We start from the raw sequence: 14,795 nt of genomic DNA on the forward strand, positions 1-14,795 counted from the left end.
CATGCCTGACGTCAGAGCAGACGGCAAATGGGCGTCGGCAGTGTACTACTACACAGAAGCCAATAATAACCACAGCAATATTTGCACCATGCCCTCACGCAGTAGCGTGAAATAATACTTAAATTCGATTAAATTTATTATTATTATAATTTTTATTTTTAAGAATTATAAATAAAAGTCCAATAAACTGAGCTATTAGTCTTCGAATTATATAGTTTTAGATAAGAATAATTGCGAATGATACCTACTACGGATGTCACAAGTATATACCATTGGAAAGTACTATAATTCTGCAATTTATAAATAACCTCATTTTCCCTTTAATAAAATTAATTATTATTAATTAATTAATTATTTATCTAAATATTTAATCAATATACATATTTTATCTATGATATTTAATGTTTGTGCGAAAGTTTTACTATTTTACTCAGTCCTGCCCTGTTCTGTTCTGTGATAGGGTAGCATTTTAAGAAATAAGGAAGAGAAACACACATGGCGGGCTTTGAACTGTCACCAAACAAAGTTTTCTAACCTCACTTGTCAGTTCGTAGGAAGATACTGATTTTGTTTTATGTTTGTCTTTAAATTAAAGTGTAACCTTCAAAAATATGACACAGCGGCTGAAATCATATCCAAATGCTGTAAATTTGGAAACTATAGCATGTGAAAAGTATATGTCAAGACTTTTACAAAGAGAGAAAGTAAGTATGCCACCCGCAAAGTCTGGCCCGGCATTTTTAACTTCACATAAATACAAGGAAAAAGTGGTAAAACAAACTCCAATTACACCGGCTATTCAAAATCAACTCAGTAGAGTTAGACCAAATGTGAAACAACAAAATTTACCTTCTCCCAATCCGGAACAAAGTCAAGCAAGTGATGACTTTCAGTTTACTGATGATTCAGCTTTAGTTCAAGTTACAGTTAAAACAACAAATCCTAGGCAAAGATCAAGATCAACAGTAGCCAACGGAGAGCCTTGGGGTCAACTCTTAAAGCAACAGAAAAGTAGCGACAAAGTTTCAGTGTTTAGTAATTTTGATCCATTAAGGACTTTACATTTTCTCGCAAAAGAGTTGCAGTTTCAATTGCAGGCACTTTTACCTGGTAAGTTTATTTCCTTCAAATACTTATATTACTTTAATTTTGTTTATAAAAAAACATTCAAATTATAGCAAAACTTCCCTTTGTTTGTCAGCCTTTTGACTTATCTGATAGCGTAGCTTTTAAAATAAAAACTTAAATTTTTTGCAATCAACCATCCTCAAAACCATCTGTCCAGGCAGATGTCAAATTTGAAATGAAAACTGGATACACCAAATAATATTGTGCAATTAAAAACTTATTGCAAGAATCAGTTTAATAACCATGAGGAATGAAAAATAGTTTATTTCTATATACCTAATGTATAATATGCTTACATTTATTTTCATTTGAAAATAGAATGTATCTAAATTAGTCAAAAATGGCATATTTGTGACTGGAGTTAAAAAATTTTTATAATAAAATTAGACAGTAGGTATACAGGTTGATTCATTAACATTGGGAAAATCGAAACCCGAAGATACTACACGTGGAATGGTGACCATTGGCGCAAACATGCCTTATCTGAAAGTTGATAGTTTCGGAAATACAGGGTGTTGAAAGTTAAAATTTTAAATCGTTTTTTTGTGATTATTTTGAAAATATGTAGGTTTGGCACTTGAAAATTTGTGAAACTATATTTTTTTAGTCGACGAATAAGATGCGTGTTGTAATTTCAGCATTGCTCGTAGAGGGCGCCACTTACGACCAATTTTACCGAAAATTTAGTTAATAACTTTTTACCCTGTATGTCTAACATGAAACTTGATTCAAAACCTGAAAGAGCAATCATTTTTCCATTAATTGTGTATTCTTGTTTCATTTCGGTATCTCGATCCGTTTTCGAGAAAAATCGATTTAACGAACACTATGTTTTGATAATACGAGAAATTAAAAGCGAAACAAACCAAGTGTTTCTTCGTGTTATTACAACAATTAACAATAAAACAAATGAAATTCGTAATAATGATTTAAAGTCAGTGTTCGAAGAATCCACCGTTGACATTTACACACTTTACACAACGTTTTCTGAGAGATCTTCGAGTTTGAAACAACATATTGGGATTGCGTTTGACTTCGTTGGCAGCGATTTGTATTCTTTGCCACAACTCTTCACACGAACCAATAGATTCTTCCAAATAGAAAAATGAAGAGGATTGAAGTCCGGACTTCTGGGTGGCCAAGTAAAAATGCTTCCACGGCTTGAAGAAGTTCCACTTTATTTAAGAAGAGACATGTGGTTCATGCACGACGGAGCTCCACCGCATTTTTCTTGGCCAGTGCGTGCATATTTAGATGCAGTTTTTCCAAATCGCTGGATTGGCCATGTAAGCATTTTTGCTTGGCCATCCAGAAGTCCGGACTTCAATCCTCTTGATTTTTCTATTTGGTCTCGAATGAAAGATATAGTTTACAAAGAATCTATTGGCTCGTGTGAAGAGTTGTGGCAAAGAATACAAATCGCTGCCAACGAAGTCAGACGCAATCCCAATATGTTGTTTCAAACTCGAAGATCTCTCAGAAAACGTGTAAAGTGTATCAGTGTCAACGGTGGATTCTTCGAACAATTACTTTAAATCATAATTACGTATTTTATTTGTTTTATTGTTAATTGTTGTAATAACACGAAGAAACACTTGGTTTGTTTCGCTTTTAATTTCTCATATTATCAAAACATAGTGTTCGTTAAATCGATTTTTCTCGAAAACGGATCGAGATACCGAAATGAAACAAGAGTACATAATTAATGGAAAAATGATAGCTCTTTCAGGTTTTGAATCAAGTTTCATGTTAAATATACAGGGTAAAAAGTTATTAACTAAATTTTCGGTAAAATTGGTCGTAAGTGGCGCCCTCTATGAGCAATGCTGAAATTACAACACACATCTTATTCGTCGCCTAAAAAAAATATAGTTTGACAAATTTTCAAGTTCCTAACCTACATATTTTCAGAATAATCGCAAAAAAATGTTTTAAAATTTTAACTTTTAACACCCTGTATTTCCGAAACTATTCACTTTCGGATAAGGCATGTTAGCGCCATTCGTCACCATTTCACGTGTAGTATCTTCAGCTTTCGACTTTCCCATTGTTAATGAATCACCCTGTATAAATATATAGCAAATAATCAAAATTTTCTGTAAAATTTTAAAATTGTTTTAACTTTTTCTATAATTTATCTGTACCTATGCTCTTCTTTGCAGATGACAATACAGTACAACAAATGGTTGCCGATATGCAAAGTGCGCTAAAAAGGGTTCCCCCTGAAATTGCATCAACAATCCATTTGCAACAAGCTATAGATTTACTACCTAAGAGGAGTTCAAGATCTTTGCACGATGAAAGACCGGTAGGTATATATTTTTAATTCTATACCAGTTCTACACCATATCCATTGTTAATATCTTAATATAAGTAATCTATTACATCATCATAGATAGTGGTGATTGTGAAATGTGAAGTGGTCATATTTTGATAATAAAAATATAAAGATTAGTCCTGATTTAGTGAAGTTAATTTCATATAAATGTTGTATTGTTTAGAATACATCATTATGTAACATGTTCAAAATGTAGAAGCATTTTATTTGTCAAAATTTAAAAATATGTTCATGTATAAACATTTGAATTTGAAGCTTTTGTTTTTGAGATACAGGGTACTAGAGTTTGAAAAAAAATGTCGGTTTTAAAAATTGAAACGAAAAATCTCAGATTAAACCAGTAGCGTAGATATGAAATTTCCTGGTTAGGTTCTACTCAAAAATGATTCTGCCCCACTGGAGAAACTTAATTTCTTGTGTAATTTTTGATGTACCAATTTTATTTCAAACAAAAATGATCCTTACTATTTTACTACAATTATTTTGTTTTAAATTATATATTTTTTATTATTTTTAATTCTGCATTTATTGATGTGACACTTGTGGTAGTTTAATTACGTTTTGAATACCTTAAGACCAAAGAAAGCTCAAAAAATGGATTTAATGTTTTTAGTTGTAAGAAAAAGATTTGAAACGACAAATTAAGTTGTTACAATATATCAACTGAGAAACTGTCTTGTCTGAATTAAAAAAATAGTTTTAAAGACTTTGAACTTTCTTAGGCGTAGTATGTTTAATTCTATTTACATTGTAATTAACCCACTACAAGTAAAAGCAAAATTAAAAACATTTTAAATATATGTATTTTAAAAAAAGGATGTATTGGAAAAAATTAAGTTGATGATTTTAGATTAAAAATAAAATATCATTATGTCAAAACTAATGTTTTCATAAAAAAATATCTCATAGAGTAGCCATAAAGAAGTGTTCTTTTGTTTTCTTTGATAATATCAGAAAAAAATAACAGAAATAAGCAAATTCAAATAAATTCAAAAAATAAAACGAAAAATTCAGTTTTTACAAAAATATGTTAAAAACTAAAATAAATTATCTGATATCTGTTTACACCATTTCAGTGGTTGCATCTAATGGTGCAACATTTTCCTAATTTAAGCTGTAATATATTTTTAACCATTTTTGATGTCTCCATGATAATTTTTTTTTTCTTGAACACGGTGTGCATTTATAGTAATTACATACCATAAATATATTTTTTAGGAGAAATTGAAAGCAAACTTATCTGAAAAAGCTGTACAAACTCTTCCAACTACAGAACATGAAGAATACGAAAAATTGCAAAAAGTAATGGAAGACAGTACGGTAAAACTTGAAGCTAGTTGCAGACAAATGGAAACTTTGTGTGAGCAATTGAGGTTTGAGAAAATAAACCTCGAGAAGCAGTTACAGGTGGAACAAAATAGTGTGATATTTTTCAAAAAGAAGTTGGAAGATCTTGAGTTTGAAAATGTAAGCTTTCGACATACTAATTTGCAATAATTGTAGAATGTGAGAATTTTTATAAAAATGAATTTGAAATCTGAATTCAAATTTTATCACTTTCTGCTAGGCATGTTTCAGAAAAATATATTTAAGTACTAAGTCAAGTGAAAATGTTTTCAAAAATGAAAATTATCTAGGATGCAAAAAATCTGAGGGATAAGAGGTAAATTGAATACAGGGTGATTCACAAACGATGACCAAAAATGAAACCTTGTATTCTTTGGTGAATTTTAAGGGGTCTTTAGTATAAAGTTTTTATCCAAGATGCTTCGTTAAAAAGATACAGGATGTCAAACTTAAAAAAATATTTAAAATTTGTTTAAATAGTTTAAAAACTGGTAAGTGAAATAATTTGAAACTGAGCATTTATGTCAACATTGTCCAAAATCTGAGACCTTTGACTAAAATTTAGATACTCAGTGGCGGAGATACAGGGTATCAGTGGCATATTTTTCTAAATATGTAAAATAGTACGCCACTGCTTTACGGTAAAAATCATATTTTCACATTCGTCTTTCAATTTTCTACAAATTACTACTCTTATATTTTTCGAAAAAAGCCTGATATTCAAGTAAGACTTAAAAAACGAACTGAAAACGATGGATTTCTTTTTGTGGGGTGCTGTTAAACAGCTGGTATACAGTGAACAAATTAATACATCTGAGCAGTTAGGAGAAAGAATAAATAATGTTTTTCATCAGATGCAAGCAACAATAAATTTCAAGCAAATTACATTTACGTTACTAAACAGATGTCGTGTTGTTCTGTATCATCCTCTGTAGTGTTTTCACAGGGCAAAAAGTCAATAACAATTGACATGATTTTTCGGGCCAAAACAACGGTTTTGAATTTATTTGCTGATTTCCTTAAAAATTTGAAACAGCGCTTTTCTCTTTCAAGAAGAAACCGGATTACGCTCCTCACATCGCGTTGACCGTTTCGGAGTAACGGCACTCATTTCAACGCACCACTACAACAACAGTTCTCAACTGACTAAGATAAATGAGCATGCATTCTGCTCCGAACACTTTAGCCTTGAATGTAGTATTGCCAACTTTGTCGAAAACAAAAACCACAGAGCGTCAGAGTCTCAGTACTCTTACTTCGTGAATATGCCTCGTAATTGTTTCGAAATATCTTTGAAGAAAAATATTTATATATTTTTTTAACGATACATCATTATTCCAGAAAGACATATTAAACCCAAGAATAAAAAAATTAGAAGAAGAAAAACATAAGTTGGAATCTAAATTGGACGAACTAAAAAAGAAAATAGAAGCTCAGCCAGCTGTACCGACGCCTGAAGTAAAATCCTTAATGAGTGAACTGAAAAATTCTAAAGCAGCTGTTGAACAAGAATGTTCCAAAGTAAAACACCAGTTGAGGCTATGTGCGATAGAAAAAGAAAAATATATAGCCGTCTTAGCTGTTCGAGATCGTCAGATAAGTGAGATAAGGAATGAAATGACACAACTTCAGGAAGTCGTAAATGAGCAGTTGATGGAATTGCATAATAACGCCTTCCAAAGGATGCCAAGCAACAGTAGTATTGCAGGTTTGTTTTTTTATTCAACTTTAGACGTTGGTGATACATATTAATTTGGAGAAATTCTCTTTAACACTTTAAAGGTGTTTTCCCCGAAACATGATTTTTTTAAATGGCATGCAGCGTAATCCCAACAATTTTCATTTTATTTATTCCAAATTTTGGCCGTATGTTTAAAGTAACATATTGTACATACCTACGGGATTTTCGATAAGCTGTCTTTAACATTATACAGGGTGTCCCAGAGCTGTCTTGACAGGCATTATCTCGGAAACTAGTCCAGATAGAAAAAAATGTTATATAGAAAAGGGTTTCTGCTTAAAAAGATGCGTTTAATCATCTTATTTTCAGATATACAGGGTGCCCCAAAAATATGGTACATTGCGGAATTTCAATTTTTTAAATGCAACACCCTGTATATTTTTAAGTTTTTGGGTTGTCCTTATATTTCTGAACATATTTGATTAACTATGTTCTATACCTATCATTAACCGTTCTTGAGGTAATGTAGAAAGCATTTTTGGAGTAACATTTTTTTAATAATATAATACTCTCAGGGATAATACAAAATAAAAAACATTTTAGCCATTATAAAATGTACTCAAATTGCCGGACATTTTTATTTTGACACAATTCTTACCTCCTAAAAAGCACTTGTGTACAAGAAGACCGTATAACTTCTGGAGATATTTGACGGCAAGCACGAGTGATTTTATTCTGTAGAAACTGTCACCATGAAAGATGCCCACTATGTCAAAATGTTTAAAAAAATTACTGTTCTGAGCCATTACATTATTTAAAAAATATTTACTTCCTACTAAACTACCCAGAATTCGGAAAAAAAAGTAGCGACATTTTTTCTTCAAAAAAGTCTAATTCATTAAAAAATAATATTATTTGCTTGATAATAATTCAAAGGAATAAAAAAAAATTTGAAATATTTCTGTTAAGGATAGTTACAAAACTATCCTTATTTATAACCGATTTTGAGTAAACTTATGGTAGTTAAAGACCCTTATGGTATGATTATTACCTACAATTTTCATTCCGTTATCTTAATCAGAAAGAAAGTTATTTTAAAAAATATCCAACTGATAAAACTCCTTTGGCGGACCATATCTCAGTAACGATGCTCCGGAGGTCCAATGTTTATAAGAACTTTTTTTACTATTTTTGGCTTTACTTTCACTCCCTTAAATTTTGTTTCATCTTTTCCAAACACCCTGTATATAAAACATCTACACCAAAACAGATCCCGCCTGTTCTATTAATCAAATAGGTTCAGAAATAAAAGGAGAACCCAAAAACTTAAAAATATACACCAAAACAGATCCCGCCTGTTCTATTAATCAAATAGGTTCAGAAATAAAAGGAGAACCCAAAAACTTAAAAATATACAGTGTGTTCCATTTAAAAAATTGAAGTTTCGCAATATACCATCTTTTTGGGGCACCCTGTATATTTGAAAATAAGATGATTAAACGCATATTTTTAAGCAGAAAACCTTTCATATAACATTTCTTTCTATCTCAACTAATTTCCGAGATAATGCCTGTCAAGGTAACTCTGTGACGCCCTGTATACTTATTGACAAATGATTGCTCCTTCTTTTTTGTCAAAAATTAATGTTTTCAAAATTCCTTATACATATATTTCTCTAAGCAAAATACTGATGTAGATTAAGAGAAAATTTTTTGTTTTCTCCGTTTTCAAACTTACGTCTGTTATGCTGCATGCCGCAGCACATTTCAAATTCAACATGCCTTTCAAGAATACCTCTAGCGTCGCCATATTGTACTATTTACGAATAAATATATTTATCTTACCCCTAAACCATATTTTTTTCTAGCCACCAGTAAAATTTAATCAAACATTTTAGTTGTACCCTGCATAGAAAAAATAAACATATATTTGTAGAATTGTTCTTGTTTTTTTCCAGTAAATCCTGTACATACTTGGATCGTGAATCAAAATAAAGAAAATGTTGGCGATACAGGTGATGTTACCCTATCAACTATTCATAGTAACGATGATGAATTTCATCAGTACTACATACGGAAACCTTCCCCTAAAGACTTACCTTCTGGAGATAAATGTGGTGCGCCACATATTTTACAGGAAGTGCCAGAAAATTGTTATGAAAAAAAAATGGAACATCCAAAGGTAAGATTAAACATGTGTATAAATCTAGTCACACATTTAGCAAAATGATCTACCCACTTGTTAATTCAAAAAGGTTATCCAATCACTATTTTATATAAATCAGGTTAGGTAATATACAGGGTGTCCACAAATTTCACCGACAGCGTTTGACTGACCTGTATTATTAGTGGAGTAAAGGTAGCTTAAAAATATGCATTATTTTGGAATAATTAGCAGAGTCTTGGATTTTCATAAAACCTTTTGCAATCGCCTTGAAATGGCTTATAGAAAAAAGTTATAAACTTATCGTCCCTATTATCATGTAGAGATGTATGTGTATAGCCATATCTTGGATTATACGCCCCTACGTGATAAGAGAGACGTTATATTTGTACGCTAATTATTATTTAATTGTTTAAACAATAAAAAATGGTTCTTCAAACATTTTAAATAATATATAGGTGTTTTCGAGGTCACTGAATAAGAATATAATGTTAAAAAATAAAAATTCAGAATGGCCGATCCAATATGGCCGACTTTTTTAAAACAATTTATTAAAAAATTACAATTTTCAAAGCAATTTTAATCAAATAGATATTAAAGGGGTTTTCGAAGTCGCTGAACAAAAATATTCAATCCAATATGGCCGACTTTTTTAAAAAATTTATTTTAAAATTACAAATTTCAAAGTAAATTTAGTTAAATTGACATGATAGGGGTTTTTGAGGTCTCTGAACAAGAATATTATATCAGAAAATGAAAATTCAATATGGCTAATCCAATATGATCGACTTTTTTAAACAATTTATTTAAAAATTATATTTTCAAAGCAATTTTACTCATATTGATATTTTTTATATTTTTCAGATCATTGAACAAATATAAAGTGACATCAACTCATTAAATTTTAAAGAAATTTGGGTATGATGTTTAGGGTTCTGCAAAAAGTCAATATATGGGATTCTTAATTAACAAATTTATTAAATATGAAAAAGGATTTGCATATTAAAAATAGAAATGTAAAAGAATAACAACATTCAACTTTCATTCTCTTGAATCACTGTAAGTTCTGGCAATTGGTCTGATTCTCGTTCTTCTTCGAAAAATGCTTGGCAATTGAGACAATCAGTTCCGAAACAATTAGAGCTTCATGCTATGGTGCAAAGTAGACCCGCCTTCCGACAATCACAATTATTAGCACAGCCACTTTTGCATCTGCAATAAATCATTTTAAGAAGTTCACTTGGTGCTGGATCTTGAGTCATAAAAGTTGGAGTCATACGCGAATCCTCTCGTTTCCAACCCCAGTCTTCTGCTTGCAATTTTCTGTCAAGCCAAGCCTGCACTTGGTAATATATCCTTTTGAAATGCAAATTAGCTGCATCTTCTGATGGTGGAAGGGCAGTTAAATTCATTTTTTTCGGTTTTGTTGTGTCGTTGCACCATATGAGGCTAATAAACATGTTACACCAGCATTGCAAATTGTATTAATGTCTTGATTTGGTTTCAGAAAAATATCAATGTCTTCTTGCAAATATCTCTTTCCCTTGCGCATTTTAACAAACTTCACTTTGCTTTTTCCAAAAAACATGATGTAGTGTCAGATCCAGTAAAGGCATAAATAAATAGAATTTGCTCTTTACAAGACGAAATTTCTGTCAAATAACTTTTTGACAAGTATACTTTTCGTTCTGTAGTAACTTTTCCTAGCTTCAGAAAATAAATTTCTCTATCTACTGGGCACAAAGCTGATAAAATGACAAGTACATCAATGTCTTCTGCAATAATGACGTTTTCGTGTTGTTGCTGAATCGCTGTTTTCACAATAAGCACGTCGGCATCATCTTCAGCTTTGTGGACAATAATATATTTTTCTTCTAATTTTTTTTCCAATTGAAGAATGAATCTCTCTTTATTACCAGTATTTGAAAGAAAATTACCTTTTGCAGTAGTAAGAGTCGTTTGATGTGAAAAAAATTTCAGTTGATCGATGTTTCAACTATACTTTCACTATAGGTACACTATACTACTACACTATACTTCCAACATTCTCCCTTTCCTCCATTAGACACGTAGCATGCGCCAGGTGAACTCCATTCACCGAGCAAATGTTCTCTCTATTTCTAATTTTCAAGAATATAATTCTCGAATAACGAGAATGAATTACATTACCAGATAAACTTCTACTACATAATTTCATCATGAAAAAATATAGGTAAAACTGAATCTCGATACAATTTATTGGAAAACCGTATTTTTTTCGTATTTTACGAGGGTGGTCTGAAAAGTTTCCGACCTCAACATGAAGATGGCAGCACTCGTAAATAAAAGCTAGTGAATTTCGTTGTTCATCTGTTGACAGTTACTCACCAAAGTTTCAGCCATTTTGGACGCCCAGTTGTTATGTAACAGTCATTTGAGTGAGTTGATATGAGTGTTTTTATGAAAATGGACAAAATCGAGTATCGAGCTGTCATTAAATAATTGTTTTTGAAAGGCAATACGCCTACGCAAATCAAAGATGAGTTGGATTCTGTGTATGGGGACTCTGCACCATCATTTACCACAGTGAAATTATGGGCAGCCGAATTTAAACGTGGCCGTAAGAGCTTGGGAGACGATGAACGTTCGGGACATCCAAAAACTGCAACTACCGACGAAAACATCGCCAAAGTTCACCAAATGGTGCTAGACGACCGCCGAATTAAAGTGAGAGATAGCAGAGGTTATGAACATGTCAAAAGAACGTGTTTGTCACATATTAAATCAACATTTAAACATGAGAAAGCTGTCCGCGCATTTCCAATGCTCTGTTGGCGCAGTTTAGGCGCAATAAATCCAAGTTTTGGCGCCGATTAATTACTGTAGATGAAACTTGGATACACCATTATACGCCCGAAACAAAAATGCAGTCCAAACAGTGGACTGCAAAGGGGGAACCGGCTCCAAAAAAAGTAAAAACTGTTTTTTCGGCTAGGAAAGTGATGGCGACTGTTTTTTGGGATAGTCATGGAGTTATTTTAATCGATTATCTTCAAAAAGGAGAAACTATTACAGGAGCATACTATGCATCATTACTTGACAAGCTGAAGGCAGAACTTGCGGAAAAACGGCCACATTTGCAGAAAAAGAAAATCCTGTTTCACCAAGACAACGCACCGTCTCACACCTCAGCGGTTGCCATGGCGAAAATCCACGAATTACGGTTTGAACTGCTTGACCATCCGCCTTACTCACCAGATCTAGCCCCAAGCGACTTCTTTTTGTTCCCTCATCTAAAAATTGCGCTCGGTGGACAAAGATTTTCGTCAAATGAAGAGGCAATCACCTTCGTGAACAATTATTTTGCAGAGAAAAACGCCTAGTAGTATTTGGACGGGTTACAGAGATGGGAGCATCGCTGGGAGAAGTGTGTAGAGTTACAAGGAGACTATGTTGAAAAATAAAAAAAAAAATTGTGAAAAAATGTCTTGTATCTTTGTTAAGTCGGAAACTTTTCAGACCATCCTCGTATACAATATTATAGTAACAAAAAAAAATTTATTTCGTTGATTATACTTCTTTTAAGATCATAGTTTGAAAATATACTGGTTAAACAAGCAAAAAAAATTTTTTTTACTTTATTTATTTAACAAATTTCGTTTTAGAAAAAAAAAAATTTTTTTTGTTTTTCTTTAAATTTTATTATAAATTCAATGTTTTAAATAAAACAAAATGGACTATCTTAAAGTACAGTTTTGAATCTTCAAACATTGCTCCTGTAGAGTTGCAATATCATATTTTACTAAGACTAAAATTATTGGTCTTTGAAACGTGACATAAAAAATCAAATTTGCCTTTTTTTAAAATTATTGAATATTTCGGGCGTTGTATTTTTCAAATTAAAATTTTAAGATTTTTTTTATATCTCACTATAAAAAAAATAATAATTTCTAAGATACACGATAAATTTTGTTTAAAACTAGCTTAAATAATGTGACCAAGCCTTAAGTCATATTTAGATGAATACCATCTAACCAGGGACCAGCCAGCCAAGTTTGGGACTTTCCTTTCGAATATATTAAAATAAGTGAAACTATTTGGCAACACGCAATTCTTTATATTTAAACTAATTTTTGAGTCGTCTTATGACTGTATATGTGTTTGTGTGTATGGGGTATGCTTTGTAAAACTACTCATTATTTAGTTTTCATGCAATTTTTACATCAAATAACGCTCCAGCTTGTATAATATTAATTAGCTGTACTCAGTCTCGCGGACCACCTGGAGGACCTTCGGGCCACCTGTTGGGAACCACTAATTCTAAACCATTAAAGACAACAAAAATAAAATGGTCAAAAAGTTACAGGACAATACGAGAAGTTTTTTTTTTCAAAAGATTAGTGCCGTCAAAAATCTAGATGTGAAAAAGTTTAAAAAAGTATCACCTTGTAGATTTCATTGAATGGTAATTCATATATTCAATTGATCCCCAAAATGTAAAATGGGCATTCTTTGAGATTTTCTTTTAAATGGAAGAAAAAGTAAGAGATAAGAATATTCAAGGATGTTATTAATCATGCCTTTAAGTATTCAATAAATATATTTATTCATAAATAGTACAAAATGATGACACTGGTGCCATTGTCGCGAATCATGTTAAATTTTAGGCCATCTGCAGCACGTGTAACTAACGCAAATTTGAATATGAAAAAAATAAACCATTTTTACTTAATCTACATGAGTATGCTTAGAGAAATATGTAGGGGATTTTGAAAACATTAATTTTTGTGTTATGGACGAGCGTTTGAAGTAAAATCAATTTTTGAGAAAAAAATCAACTTATCAAAAATCAGGTAAATTCTTCTCTCTACAATGTTATTTTAAAGATATGGTCAAAATTTGAAGTGAATAGAATGAAAATTGTCGGAATTATGCTGGGCGCAGTTTTAAAAAATCCTATTTTGAGAAAAACGCCTTTATTTAAATCAATAAAAAAAATAGCTTTTCTGAAATTATACAGTGGTCTTACCTCTCAAATGGATTATCTTAAAAAAAAAACATGTAAAAGAAATGATAATAATAACACTTTATCACCCTGTCAACAACATATCATTTTTATACCAACATGAGCTTTTTTCTTATTATTGTCATTGTCATCATCCGAATTGGAAGACCTTTTATTACCGTAAACCGTATAACCGTAAAATAAAATATGTGGTATTCAGTTCTATATTTATTATAATTTAAGCTTGCACTTTTTTACGTTTATAAATCCTCTGTCTAACAGGATAAGAGATGTCAACACTCAAGATTGCCGGAGTCACCTTCATTTTTGGATAGACCTGATTCTCAAGTTAGTATTAGAAATATGTTCAATGAACTAAAAAAGACAGCGTATGCAATAGGAAATGTTTCCCATAAATCCAGTCAACAAAATGTAAATAATAATAGGCAATAATTTGTTTTTTCTTGTTTTCAAATTTTACTGGTTTTTTGACAACGAAATATAAATGTATATATAAAACTTTTTCAATTACATGTATTTATTTATATATTGTTTTTTTTTCTCTCTAAAATATTTTTTCTGATGGAATGTCAGCGAAAAATGCAGCTATTAACACCAACCAGCTTAGTTACAAAAAAAAGGTAAAACACTACAATACAGAAAACAAAAGTGACAAAAAAAACACTATTAAGCTAATACGTACTAACTTATAGAAATACATCTACTATTTATTGTGTATTATAATTTAAAACAGCCTTAATAATATTTAAACATACATATACAGTACGCGCCTAAAGTATGGAATAAATTCAGTAAAAACGAAACAAATTTTTTTTTGGGAAAAATCCTCGGACAGGTCGATTTTTAATTTAAAAAATACATATTTTACCATAAAATGCGATTTTCAACCATCATTTGTTTTCGAGTAATTACATCATCGACATTTTTTTAAATATTTTTTTCTTGATTTTGAAAGCGTTTCATTGTCGATCCGACAGTATTAAAATGTTGCCATCTTACATAGGAAAGTTTTCGAGTAAATGACGATTGAATATTAGAAAACCCAAATCAATTAAAATAAAGCAAAAACGTTATCAAATTTAGTTTTTCAAAATGCCTGAAGTTTTTTATAGATCACGTAGGTGTAAATCTTT

The 14,795-nt window shown here is 31.2% G+C and overlaps 1 protein-coding gene across 1 annotated transcript; it reads left to right on the forward strand.

The window, feature by feature from the left end:
* Positions 1 to 517: 517 nt before the first annotated feature.
* On the forward strand, positions 518 to 14,135 carry LOC108913180. Its single transcript, XM_018718676.1, has 6 exons — positions 518 to 1,110; positions 3,291 to 3,436; positions 4,685 to 4,933; positions 6,155 to 6,521; positions 8,452 to 8,675; positions 13,924 to 14,135. The coding sequence occupies exons 1-6, from the start codon at positions 612 to 614 to the stop codon at positions 14,092 to 14,094; spliced, it is 1,656 nt and encodes a 551-aa protein (XP_018574192.1). The 5' UTR covers positions 518 to 611; the 3' UTR covers positions 14,095 to 14,135.
* Positions 14,136 to 14,795: the final 660 nt, after the last annotated feature.

The sequence above is a fragment of the Anoplophora glabripennis genome, unplaced genomic scaffold, assembly GCF_000390285.2.
Source record: "Anoplophora glabripennis isolate ALB-LARVAE unplaced genomic scaffold, Agla_2.0 scaffold988, whole genome shotgun sequence".
Lineage (NCBI taxonomy): Eukaryota > Metazoa > Arthropoda > Insecta > Coleoptera > Cerambycidae > Anoplophora > Anoplophora glabripennis.

Excerpts from the sequence above, each read along its gene's own strand:
- LOC108913180 (XM_018718676.1), top strand. The coding sequence starts at position 612 with ATGACACAGCGGCTGAAATCATATCCAAATGCTGTAAATTTGGAAACT. Across the intron at positions 6,522-8,451 it reads AAGCAACAGTAGTATTGCAG|TAAATCCTGTACATACTTGG; the intron begins GTTTGTTTTTTT and ends GTTTTTTTCCAG. Across the intron at positions 8,676-13,923 it reads AAAAAATGGAACATCCAAAG|GATAAGAGATGTCAACACTC; the intron begins GTAAGATTAAAC and ends TCTGTCTAACAG.